This window comes from Phaeodactylum tricornutum, chromosome 2 (assembly GCF_000150955.2).
Source record: "Phaeodactylum tricornutum CCAP 1055/1 chromosome 2, whole genome shotgun sequence".
Taxonomy (NCBI): domain Eukaryota; phylum Bacillariophyta; class Bacillariophyceae; order Surirellales; family Neidiaceae; genus Phaeodactylum; species Phaeodactylum tricornutum.
In genome coordinates this window covers 708,271-720,746 of record NC_011670.1, presented here as the reverse complement: position 1 = coordinate 720,746, position 12,476 = coordinate 708,271, and the positions used below count along the sequence as shown (strand labels likewise).

The window sequence follows — 12,476 nt, the reverse complement described above, 5'->3', positions numbered from 1 at the left end:
GGAAGCAACTCTGGATAATTTCTCTTAATTTCTGATGCGCTGCTGAAGGATAGTGTGATAAAGTTCCAAACAATGATAAGCGTCGATCCTACGAAAATAAGGGTACTGACAGTGGCTTATGCTTCTCTTCAAGCTAGCTCTCAAGCCTCCATGGAAGAAACGGATATATAAGGATCTAGGGGGTGCTAAATTCAATTTCATCTTGTCAACTTCAGCCGTGCCATAACATACCCCACACCCTCCACATTACCGTCGCTTGTTCATACCAATCCGCTCAGCAGCTTTCTTTTTCAATACTTGTGGAGCTGATTTTTGAGCAAGCATGTTCCCAAGATTGGACTTGGTATCAGCTTGCTCCATAAGCCGTTCGTTTTTAAGCTGCAAGAATGACGTACACCAGAACTGATCAAGTTAGTGTCGTGGTTGTCTTTGATGCGACGAGGTCTATGCTACACACCTCTTCGTATTCCGAAATATCTTCAGATTTCAATTCGATCCTTGTCGGAGGGCGTCGCAAAGACATGTTGGCTCGAGACCGCGGCGAGGAGAGTGCCGGGGAATTGAAACTGACGAATAGACCAGGAAATTCGACTTTCTTTTGGAGGGCGATCAAGTGCAAGGGAAAGTCGAGGAAAGTAACAGCAGTCACGTTCCTAACTTGGATTTAGCGGTCACACAATTGCTGGATGGGAAACAAGAACTGATATTAGGTACTCGATCACTTTGAAACGCGAAAATGCGTACCCTAACCCTACACTACGTATATGTTTGATTTGTCGATCGCGTCAGACTATCAACCACATAACCGATACCAGAATATTTATCATAACTTAAAATCGACAATGAATCCAAAACCAGCCTCCTAGAACAAATTAACATTAATGATGTCAGAAAACAAACTGCTGCAAAACAACCACAAGTGCGTCACAGTCAAACAAAGTTTCAGAGTAAACCCGCACTGACCTCCTCCACTGCTTCCATAAAAGTAGCGTGGCAAGTTCCCGTAGATCAAAGCAGTTGCCATTGTTGGCCAGCTGCTTTTCCCTTTTCTTCATTCTGTATCTGTGCACATCTATTTGCTTGGTCATGGCTCAGGTCCTTCCACTTGACGTCAGCCACCATGTTTGCACCTCCAATCTCAGCAGCCAAAAAGATTGAACTAATGTTGTACACATTAGTTGATTTCAGCCTAAAAACTGACTATGCAAGCTCTAGAATATGTAAGGTAGGTGCAAAGAGATAAGATTGTCTACCATGTCATCCGCTACTTAAGTTATTTAAACTGTTGCTCCAATAGCAAATCTGAGTAGGTAAACTCAAATTCCGCAGATTTGTCGTCAATTGAATCAAGGAAAGGCCTGGATGCTGGAATGTGCTCAATGGCTTGAGCGGCATCAAGGGCAGCTGACAGCGATGTCCAATACACAATGTCATACCAAGTTGTATTATTGTCTCCTTGTGCTAGAATTTGGTGTACAGCTGTGTCAATTTTTCAGAAGAATGGCTTGGTTGCTTTTGCCTGAGCAGTAAAGTTATGCGCACTAACTTGCGGCTTCAACGGGAACGCTGCAAGTTCAACTTTTAGCACAGATTCTCCAAATTCCAATTGCCCAATTATTGGCGAGATCCAATCAACTTCTATGTATGCATGCTTTAGTTGAAGTGTAGTAAAGTTGATGAATTGCAGGAACTGCTGGGCCGCTGGTAGTTGTATGATGTCATCTGCTGCTTGTAATGCTGCAGCCATTGAAGTCCAATAAACAATGTCCGACCAAACACCAGTTTCTCTATTACAAAGCAGTGACCGTTGCACGGTATCTTGTGTCTCGGAAAAGAATGGTTACAAAGCTTTCGCTGCGGAAAGGAATTGCAGATTGCTGGTTCCTTCGACGAGCGAGAACTGCGCAAGCTCAATCACTTGAGGACGAGTAGTGGAAGCAACCGTATTCTGAAGATGACTTGGCTTCGCTGTGAGAGGGGCGTGTCTGGTGTACGGAAACAAAAACATCAAACTCATCAGGAAAGAGCACATAACCAAAGCTACAACTAACGGCATCCACAATCGTTTTGCAGGCCATGTGCCACCATTTGGTGCTCCTGAGGCAGCAGGTGTCTCCTCTCCTCCCACGGATGGTGTGATCAAAGGGCTCGTTTCGTCAAGAGTCGGAGCAGAGCACATTTCTTGGGGGAAGGCCAACACATAAGATGATTGTGCGATGCCACACTGGCGAGTCGATCAAAATGGCCAAGGAACAAGAAAGAACGAATTCCAGTCATCGAGCGGCAAAATAGATACCGGTATCCATTCGCTAGTAGGTTACAGGTTACCTAATTTTCTGTCGTAGCGATATCCTTGGGCCAATAAGACTATGAAAACGACTAGTTGACAGTGAAAAACGGATATATATCGAGCTCTCATCGAAGGCCAAGATGGATTCACGCACTGTAAGTGTCAACTACACAAAGCGTACCAAACCACAGTACAACACACCAAAACACACAAGAACAGCTCAGGCATACCAAAGAGACTTGAAGCCACACCGATCTCCTTCGCACATCCCACTAGAAACAGCCTGGCGGGTTTGCGGTAGATCATTGCAAATGTTTTTCGGCTGAATGCTTCTTCTTTTCTCGTTTCTTTCTCTATGCAGCAATGCGACCGCCTATGGCTTGGTTTCTACCACTCGACGTCCGCCATCCTCTTTACATCTCCAGCCTCAGCAGCTTGGAGTTTTCGAGCGAATCGAGCGTAATTCGGACGCGTCTGTGGATGTTAAACTTGAAAACTGGTTATGCAAGGGCTGCCTCGATTTTGAAGATGTTTGGGACGCGCAAAAGGATAGACTGAAGGATCATCTGGACCAGCATCGCCTTACGCACCGACAATCTATACGGCTTGAAAAGGAAAATCGCAGCAAAAGTTTTGATACTATTCTTCTACTTCAGCACAAATCGGTGTTAACCTTGGGAACAGCATCCGACGAATCTTTTATTCTCAACAGAGAGAACTCTACTGTAAGAACTATTCGAATGGACCGTGGGGGCGAAGTCACTTATCATGGACCAGGGCAGCTCGTCGTATACCCTATTCTCGATTTGCGACAATATCGGCAAGATCTGCACTGGTATATGCGCGCGCTGGAACAAGCCGTCATACAGACGCTTCACAAACTTGGTGTCGTTGAAGCTACTCGAGACGAAGAGACGACCGGAGTTTGGGTTCGTGGTCGGAAGGTTGCTTCTATTGGTGTCAAGTGCCGTTCATGGGTGACGCAACACGGGGTCGCCATAAATGTAGAGCGAGAGGCACTGCATGGCTTTGAAGGTATTGTACCTTGTGGTCTGGAGGGTCGCAGTGTCGCATGCGTCAACGATTTTATGGAAGATATTGGTCCATTTATAACCGTTGATGACTTTGCCAGAACTCTTTTGCCTCAGTTGGAAGACGTGTTTTCAATGCATCTCTACGAAGAGGATTAAGATTGCACCACCAATATATTTTTGAGTGAATAGAGTAATTACCCAAATCAACCACGGGGATTACATGCAATTCTACAATCTGGTAGACACGGAGAGCGTTTCAAAAGAACTGCTCAGCGACTGAATTCTTCGATTCCTGCGGCTCAATTACTCTTTCAATACGGACAAGAAAATTGCAAGATTGCTCTCACTGTCAGTCAAAAATATATACGGCTCAGGCTCGCCCAAACATGAAAACCAGAATTGATCTGCTAAAAAGACAATTACCAGTCGGCTGTGTCGTTGCAACCCGGTGTCGTAAAAGCAATGACCTCGAGTCAACTGACATTACATTAACTGCAAGTGTAAGATGACAATCTACACTAGGTTCGTCCAGCGCGGTCGTATTCTTCACAACTAGCTAGAGACTCTTGCCCAGATTCACACCTTCAATGACGCCGAGTCAACTGACATACCATTAACCGTAAGCGCAAAATGGGAAACTACCAACCCACACTATCGTCCAGCGCGGCCGTATTCTTTCACAACTACCTACCTTAAGAGACTCTTGCCCTAGTTCACACCTTCTCGTCGACTGTGCGCGGTCTCTCTCGTTGGATACTTGGTTGGGGCCTGCGTGTGACGTAGTGCAGTTCACACGTGAGTCACGGTGACGCAGACGCTGCTCTCTCCGTTTGGAAAGGTGACGTATTCGTGACGTAGCCGTTCGCGTGACGTGGGAAGAGGAAAACTCGCGACGAGAAAGATATCGACACCGGATTGGGAAACGAAAGACAATCCGCGGTGTAAGGAATGTTGTAATGTAAGGTACGGATGAAACAATAACCCTTCTAGCTTGAACAGACGGGGTACGCTTGGGCCTTGTTTTCCCGTCTACGACGGAGTTCCTCAACTAACCAACAAATAGTACGCCGTGGCAGCGAGACAGGGTAAACATGACCAAGTACTAGCCGCGTCTACATTCTCCAAAACGCGTGCCAACGGATTGAAGAGAAGGTAACAGCATTGGTAGAAAGTAAACCTATCCTTTACTTATTTTTGGGACTCCATGTGAGCAATCAGGTCCAACACACGCGTACTGTAACCGGCTTCGTTGTCGTACCAGGATACGAGCTTGACAAAATCGTCCGTCAAGGCGATACCCGCTTTTTGATCAAAGATGGAGGAATGCGTGTCGCTGATAAAGTCGGAGCTCACTACGTCTTCGTCAGTGTATCCCAAGATGCCCTTCATGGGGCCTTCGGACGCGGCCTTGATGGCGGCACAGATGGTGGCGTATGGCGCGCCCTTGTCCAGACGGCAAGTCAAGTCCACGACGGACACGTTGGCGGTGGGAACGCGGAAGCTCATTCCGGTGAGTTTGCCGTTGAGGGCGGGAATGACCTTGCCCACGGCCTTGGCGGCTCCCGTACTCGACGGAATAATGTTGTAGCAGGCCGCACGGCCTCCACGCCAGTCCTTCTGCGACGGACCATCGACGGTCTGCTGCGTGGCCGTGACGGCGTGGACCGTGGTCATGAGACCCTCCTTGAGTCCAAACTCGTCGTTGACGACCTTGGCCAAGGGCGCGAGACAGTTAGTGGTGCAGGATGCGTTGGAAACCACGTCCATGGAGGACTCATACTTCTCTTGGTTGACGCCCATGACGAACATGGGTGCGTCGCCGGAGGGTGCCGAGATGACGACCTTTTTGGCTCCACCCACCATGTGTGCCGAAGCCTTTTCGGTGGTGGTGAAGACTCCGGTAGATTCCACGACGTAGTCGGCCCCCGCACTGCCCCACTGGATCTTGGAGGGGTCCATTTCACCAAAGACCTTGATTTCGTTCTCACCCACCGTGATGGTACCGGCTTCCTTGTTGGCCTTGACGACGCTGTCGGCACGTCCGTGGACCGTGTCGTACTTGTACATGTACTCCATGTATTCGACGGGAATGAAGGGATCGTTGACGGCGACAATCTTGATGTTGGGATTCTTTTGCGCCGCGCGCATGACGAGACTGTAAGATAGAATAGTAGACGGAACATTAGTGAGCAGAACAAAACAAGCCAAGCACCCCAAAAAAACCGAACAAAATGGGGTACGCGTAGAGTCGGTCGGTCGGTCGGCATGGACTGGAATCTTCGGGAGCACCAACGGCCAGAGCGACCTCCACGTCGACGACGGTCCGCGGTATCGGAGAGTGCAATAGACTTACCGACCGATGCGGCCGAATCCGTTGATACCCACGTTGATGGACATTGCTTGCTATAACTGGTGTACGAACGACGACGACGATATTCCAAACGAGCGAGGGTGTAACGACAAACTTATGGACTAAGAGGTGGGGAAATTCGCAAATCGATATCGGCCGTTTTGCCGATGAGATTTTCGCGCGATGACGACGGGGGAAAGGATTCTTGCGCGTGTCTGTCGGGCACAACGATAATGTCGCAGCGTCGGTCGAACCTGGGTTGATTGGTCGGCTAGTCCGTCGTCGTCCGGGAGTACTTCCTACCAAGCCAACCATCAACTGTAAACTCGTCATTTTCTCACTACTGACGTCAGATCTCCATGTCCGATCTCATGCAGTCCTACGGGATGGGTACCTATAATAGTAGTAATGCCTACCTATAGTACAGTCACTCTCTAGCTAGTAGAAACCCCCCAAAAAAAATAAAGGAGGACGAGAAATTTGTGTGGCCGCCAAACGTTCAGTCCCTCGAACAAGTGCCGATCGGCGAGTCCTGCCCTCGTCATCAACGTGGATCTGGCAAAAAAGGGGGACGCCAAGGATTCTCACACCAACAACGTTGTGTCCGTAATACGTACACGTACCAAGCGAGCGGGCGAGATAGTACCTTTCCACTTTTGTACGCACGGACACTTGCACATCTTCCTAGATTCCTTTCTCCTCGAGTAGCAGTATCCTACTCATAACGGAACCTCCTATTCTTGTTCTTCCTTGCTACCTTCCTTCATGCTCGCCTCTTCCCGTACCGCCGCTGCCAGCGTGCAGCGCATGTCGAGTCGGTACGTTGTCGTCGTGACGATGTTGGTCCAAACGCGAACGATCGAACGAAGCAACTAGCGCGGGGGGTCGTGAACTAGAAGAGAAAAAAGGCACAAACTCGCGGTGTTCCCCGAAACCCCTCACCAACGTCAGGTTCTGTTCGACTCTCGACAAATTCCTTTGTATCCTTTCTGTTTGTGTACAATAACTCACGTTCCTATTGACGTTTTCGTCTCGCCCTCCTAGTGCCTTCCACGCCTCCTCTTTGACCGAAGCACGCAAGTTCTTTGTGGGTGGCAACTGGAAATGCAACGGTTCGGTCCAACAAGCCGCCGACCTCGTCTCCATGCTCAACCAGTCTTCCTTGAGTCAGGATACGGAAGTCGTCATTTGCCCCTCCCAGGTCCACTTGCAGTCCGTCCAGTCCACCATTCGCGGAGACGTGGCCGTCGGAGCTCAGGACGTTTGGACACAGGGCAACGGTGCCTTTACGGGAGAAACATCCGCCAACATGCTCAAAGATCTCGGCGTCAAGTGGGCCGTCATTGGACACTCCGAGCGGCGGGGTAAGGGCGAACCGGACGCCCAGGTTGCCGCCAAGGCCAAGTACGCACTCGATCAGGGTCTCTCCGTTATCGCCTGCTGCGGTGAACCCCTCGAAGCCCGTGAAGCCGGAACCACCAACGAATACGTCTTTCCGCAAATCAAGGCCTACGTCGACGCTTTGGAGCCCAAGGACTGGGACCGCGTCGTCATTGCCTACGAACCCATCTGGGCCATTGGCACCGGACTGACCGCCACTCCGGAACAAGCCCAAGATACGCACGAGGCGATTCGCCAATACCTCGGACAAGTCGCCGGTGCCGAAGTCGCCGCCAATACCCGCATTCTTTATGGAGGATCCGCCAGTGCCAAGACCGCCCCGGGACTCTCCGCGAAACCGGATATCGACGGATTCCTCGTCGGGGGCGCCTCGCTCAAACCAGAATTCGCCGATATTGTCAACTGCCAAGGCGATACCAAGTCACTCAAGCCGGTCAATATCGGAATCAATGGATTCGGTCGTATTGGACGCCTCGTCATGCGCGCCGCGCAGAACGACCCTATGATCAATATTGTGGCCGTCAACGATCCCTTTATCCCGACCGATTACATGGAGTACATGTTCCAGTTTGATTCCACCCACGGTCTCTACACTGGCACCGTCAATATGGTGGACGAATCCAACATTGCCGTCGACGGAAAACCCATTCGTGTCTTTAACGAACGCGACCCCTCCAAGATCCAGTGGGGCAGTGCCGGGGCCGACTACGTGATTGAGTCGACCGGTATTTTCACCACCACCGAAAAGGCTTCGGCACACATGGCGGGTGGAGCCAAAAAGGTCGTCATCTCGGCACCCTCCGGCGATGCACCCATGTTCGTCATGGGCGTCAACCAAGAGAAGTATGAGTCCTCCATGGACGTGGTTTCCAACGCATCCTGCACCACTAACTGTCTCGCGCCCTTGGCCAAGGTCGTCAACGACGAGTTCGGACTCAAGGAGGGTCTCATGACCACGGTCCACGCCGTCACGGCCACGCAGCAGACCGTCGATGGTCCGTCGCAGAAGGACTGGCGTGGAGGCCGTGCGGCCTGCTACAACATTATTCCGTCGAGTACGGGAGCCGCCAAGGCCGTGGGCAAGGTCATTCCCGCCCTCAACGGTAAACTCACCGGAATGAGCTTCCGCGTCCCAACCATTGACGTGTCCGTCGTGGACTTGACTTGCCGTCTGGACAAGGGTGCGCCATACGCCACCATCTGTGCCGCCATCAAGGCCGCGTCCGAAGGTCCCATGAAGGGCATCTTGGGATACCAAAATAAAGATGTGGTGAGCTCTGACTTTATCAGCGACTCGCATTCCTCCATCTTTGACGAAAAGGCGGGTATCGCCTTGACGGACGATTTTGTCAAGCTCGTATCCTGGTACGACAACGAAGCCGGTTACAGTATGCGTGTGTTGGATCTGATCAAGCACATGGAGAAATCCAAATGAACGAAAGTAACGTAAACGTTTTGTAAAGATTGAAAACAGCCTTTCCCGTTTGCGCTTGTTAGGTCGTCTATTGTATGGAGCTATCTATGAGGTTGAGTGCGTCTGCTGCCTCACTTTCATCACTGGCAGACAACCTGGTCTTCCTATCCACAGGAATCGTAGTCGCCCCTTTCCAGGCGGTCCGTCTCGGAAAGCAATGCCGTCCGTTCCGGATCCTCGTTACCACCTATCGTGGAATCTGGCCGCGATGTGGGGTCCGCGACCGACAAGGGTGGCGTCCCTGAATTCGAATTTCCGTCGATACTAAAGTCGTACGAAAAATTTGCTCGTTCAGGCTCAAACAGGTCACCGTATTCGTGCTCAAAGCGCTCGTCTTCGGCCAAAACAGCAGCGTCATCATCGTCCAAGGATGAGACGGCTGAGAAAGAGCGGCGAATGGCGTCGCGCTGGTCACTATTGCTATGGCTCGCAGCGATGGAGCCGGGCAAAGCACTATGGTTGTTGAATTCATCAAATGTGGGGATCCGCAAATCAGTCAGGGAATCTTTTCCAGGTTTGGCGTCACCACTTCCTATTCGTGGCGAAGTCGCGTCGGCGCCTGCAGAAACGAATGATTCACTTGTCGCACTTTGATTAGACGACGAAAGCCACCTTTCAAATACCCCAGAGAAGTTATCGTCCTCGGTAAGGTTCCGTGGCGACAGTCCCTCGAACGGTGAAGCCATATCGACACCATCGCGAGACTCCCGGCGCGACATTAGGCTCGGTCGCGGACTCGCAGCTGGTAGAAGCGCACGAACACTCTCCAGTGACAAGTCTGCGGGATGATTAGGCGGGGACGACGACCGTTCGGATACGGCCGACAGTGGAGATCGATTTTGTCCCGCACCGGAAAGCTTTTTCAGCCCTAGTGTCGGGTCGAGCGGCTTCCGATAAAAATCTCCATTGGTATCGTAGCCGTCCGCAAACTTTACCAAAGAACCGGTGCGCTTACGAGCTGGCCCTGCTTCAGGAATCAGAGCTCCAGAGAAGCGATCACTTAAATGAGACGATAGCTCGTCTTCTGAGTATTGCCGATTGATGGGCTTGACCTTGGATCGATATTGTCGCATGATACTCGTACAGTTAGTCAGGTTAGCTTTGGCTTTGACAAGGAGGTTGTTGTGGAGCCCATGAGGATGAAGATTTACTTCAAACGAAGGGTCAAATATCCGTTGCGAGCCCATAGCACCCGTGTGCATGATTACCCTTCCGAAAGCGCTAAAGGCGGTAATGGTGTGCACAAAGAGAGCCAAGGAAATCAATAGCAAACCGATGGACCAAACTCCGAATGGAAGAAGCAGGAAGAAAAAAAGAATCAGCCACACGAGAAATGAATAGATCGAACCCACAATGAACCGTCCCGGAAGCTCCGCAGCGTACTGGCCGATGGAACTGCGAAATATGCAGTGTGCATTGTTTTCGCTCACCGCCGAAACCATTGTCCAAGCCGTAAACGTCGAAATGAGGCTCAGCAACGTCAGAACCGCCGACATTATGATCGCAATGCCAGCCCAGAAGCTAACTGAAGTAAGGTTTTCCGTCATGAGTGCATGCCGTACCTGCGTGGTGACTCCGGCCGAGTTGAACAAGACGTTCAACTCGGTGCTGAGCAACAACGACATGAAAACCATGCTGGATGCGTATCGCTGCGTCATGTAGTCCCGCAGATCTTTGCCGTTTTCAAAGGCCCACGCCAAGTGGCGTCGCCAAATGGAAAAATGATCGACGGTGACCAGAAATTCTCGGACCTTCAAGAGACCCAGTAGCGATGTCCATGTTTGCGTCGAATAGTCGCGTCGCTGATCAACGCTAGAGGTCCGTTGCTTCAAAGGAAGCGGCCTGAAATTCGCTTTTGTTAGGCTCTTCTCTGGTAATAGTGACATGGTTCCGTCGACCTCTAGATAGTTTGGCAATTTAGCAGTTAGCTACAGCAAAACGTCGGTCGATACAGTTGTAAGAGTGTATGGGAAAAATATGGAGGCATGCCCACATCATTTTCGGGAAAACGATGCGGCGCATTCTTTCAGGCGCGCGAAAACGAGAGAATAAATAAAAAGTAATTGCATTCGGTGGGATTTGAACCCACGAGTATGACTACATTCGAACTTGAGTCGAACCCCTTAGACCGCTCGGGCACGAATGCTTTGTCCACTTGTTGCTTGCGCTCGCTATTCACCATGTTTTGAGCTCCAAATATTCAATTTACTTGGGGTAAACCCTCAAAATCGATGTCTTTGCTCGCCAGTCTCGTGACGAAAACGTTTGCTTACAGTTACACAAACAACGAGGACCTGTGCAGTTTGACAACCCTCTATAACTATGCACACAAAGACATGTGAACTTCTTACAGTTATCTCTCTAAAGAACAGTCGTTTGAATCTGTCTCCTATTTACCTCAATACTTGACAGGTGGAAATATGTTGGTCTTATGGTCAAGAATGATCTCGCCTTCTTCTGTAGCACAGGCCGCTCACTGTCAGTTCTATTTTAAACCTGCGTTCACCATGAAACTATGTAAAAACATTGTTGCTTCTCCTTCACTCAGACACAAGCCGCTCTTATCGGTTTTCAAAAATCGAACTTTTACAGAAAACCCATCTGCTCCATGGTTTCCGAAAACGGCACAAAGAAGAAAGGCGTCTCCTTCACGACACCCACCTTAGTGACGTATTCTTGTACGATAAAGCCTCCAATGGCAAGCATTGCCAACCTGCCATGCTTGATTTCTGCCAATTCCATGCGCATCCTTCCTTTTCGGTCACTCGGGTACAAACCTACGGGGTCAAATCCCAGGTTACCAGGAAAGTATGTAGGGTCTCCAGATCGCGCCTTGGCAACTCCGTAAAGATCAATCGCCGCCGTCATACCGAGGCAGAAGCCCCACCACACAGGTGAGACGCGTTCAAGACCCCCATTCAGAAATGAAGGTGCCCTGTCGGTACCATCGACCAATGCCTGCATGTTAAAGTATTCCGCAATCTGCCGATCATACAATTCGGATAAGGGATACCCAGCCGCGGCCTGACAAAAAAAAGCCAGCCGGAATATGAGGCGACATGGACCCACACAAAATATACATATATAATGAGGCATACAACAATTGCGCTCTGTTGACATACCAACATAGCAAGACGAGCATGCTTAATCTCCGCTTCTCGGAATTCCCACAATTGTTCCTTGTTCTTGGCCAAACCCAACGGATCAAACCCTACGTTCCCGGCAAGCTCATTACAGTCTGCTAGAGCCGAAGGGCATACCAGAAAGGGTAAACTTTGTGACATGACGGATCCTTTCCGTGGGGAAGATGTTTGCAATTGGTTGCTTTCCTTCGGAAGAGGTGACGTCGATTCGACCGTCGACGAGACTCCGCTTCCTATATCCGCTTCAGGCCAGCTCGCTGCCGCCAACGCAGCCGACCAAGAGGACGCCGTCTGCGCGGGAGCAAATGCCGTTGCGGATGCCGTCAAGGTCATACAGCACAGAACTGAACGCATAATTTGATACTTGTTGATTAAGATGATATTTCGGATCGAATGGCCTGCTTAGAATCGCGATGACGAGTCAGGTATGGGCTACGTATTTTTGTGTTTCATTTCTCTCGGTTTCGATAAACAACGCGAACGCTATGAAATTGCATTCCAGGAGAGGACTACGTGGCGACCATCCTCTATTTTTTGATCTGAACCAATGAGAGCATTTTTGGAGTACCGTGTCTCCGTCCTTTGGTTATTTTATGATATTTTTCAATCTGGCAAGCAGCAGCTGACCTCTCCCGATAGCGGTAGTGCAGACGTCATATTCAATACCTACGATACTTCTTTGCCAGTCTGTACTGCACCAGCTAGTCGCCATTTTGAAAACTCGGCAAATCTTTTTCGATCACTATTTGAAAATGAAACATGGAGGGGCGGCGGCCCTACTTAC

General features: G+C 50.1%; 6 protein-coding genes across 6 annotated transcripts; 2 read left to right on the top strand and 4 right to left on the bottom strand.

Moving 5' to 3' along the window:
- On the bottom strand, positions 1 to 1,088 carry PHATRDRAFT_43525 (predicted protein; the record flags this gene model as incomplete). Its single annotated transcript, XM_002177635.1, has 3 exons — positions 1 to 378; positions 458 to 653; positions 964 to 1,088. 3 exons carry the CDS (start codon positions 1,086 to 1,088, stop codon positions 247 to 249), a joined length of 453 nt encoding a protein of 150 aa, XP_002177671.1. The 3' UTR covers positions 1 to 246.
- Positions 1,089 to 2,880: 1,792 nt separating this feature from the next.
- PHATRDRAFT_51519 (lipoate-protein ligase) lies at positions 2,881 to 3,381 on the top strand (the record flags this gene model as incomplete). Its single annotated transcript, XM_002177952.1, has 1 exon — positions 2,881 to 3,381. A coding segment is annotated over one exon (501 nt), but the record flags the coding sequence as incomplete, so codon positions are not given.
- Positions 3,382 to 4,512: 1,131 nt separating this feature from the next.
- GapC4 (predicted protein) lies at positions 4,513 to 5,721 on the bottom strand (the record flags this gene model as incomplete). Its single annotated transcript, XM_002177634.1, has 2 exons — positions 4,513 to 5,479; positions 5,678 to 5,721. The coding sequence occupies 2 exons, from the start codon at positions 5,719 to 5,721 to the stop codon at positions 4,513 to 4,515; spliced, it is 1,011 nt and encodes a 336-aa protein (XP_002177670.1).
- A 618-nt stretch (positions 5,722 to 6,339) lies between these two features.
- Positions 6,340 to 8,551, top strand: TPI/GapC3 (triosephosphate isomerase/glyceraldehyde-3-phosphate dehydrogenase precursor). The gene is made up of 2 exons (XM_002177951.1): positions 6,340 to 6,492; positions 6,719 to 8,551. The coding sequence occupies exons 1-2, from the start codon at positions 6,440 to 6,442 to the stop codon at positions 8,508 to 8,510; spliced, it is 1,845 nt and encodes a 614-aa protein (XP_002177987.1). The 5' UTR covers positions 6,340 to 6,439; the 3' UTR covers positions 8,511 to 8,551.
- A 102-nt stretch (positions 8,552 to 8,653) lies between these two features.
- Positions 8,654 to 10,435, bottom strand: PHATRDRAFT_32745 (predicted protein; the record flags this gene model as incomplete). The annotated part of the gene is made up of 1 exon (XM_002177633.1): positions 8,654 to 10,435. The coding sequence occupies one exon, from the start codon at positions 10,433 to 10,435 to the stop codon at positions 8,654 to 8,656; it is 1,782 nt and encodes a 593-aa protein (XP_002177669.1).
- A 448-nt stretch (positions 10,436 to 10,883) lies between these two features.
- Lhcr7 (protein fucoxanthin chlorophyll a/c protein) lies at positions 10,884 to 12,046 on the bottom strand (the record flags this gene model as incomplete). Its single annotated transcript, XM_002177632.1, has 2 exons — positions 10,884 to 11,573; positions 11,672 to 12,046. The coding sequence occupies 2 exons, from the start codon at positions 12,044 to 12,046 to the stop codon at positions 11,136 to 11,138; spliced, it is 813 nt and encodes a 270-aa protein (XP_002177668.1). The 3' UTR covers positions 10,884 to 11,135.
- Positions 12,047 to 12,476: the final 430 nt, after the last annotated feature.

Excerpts from the sequence above, each read along its gene's own strand:
- TPI/GapC3 (XM_002177951.1), top strand. The coding sequence starts at position 6,440 with ATGCTCGCCTCTTCCCGTACCGCCGCTGCCAGCGTGCAGCGCATGTCG. Across the intron at positions 6,493-6,718 it reads GTGCAGCGCATGTCGAGTCG|TGCCTTCCACGCCTCCTCTT; the intron begins GTACGTTGTCGT and ends TCGCCCTCCTAG.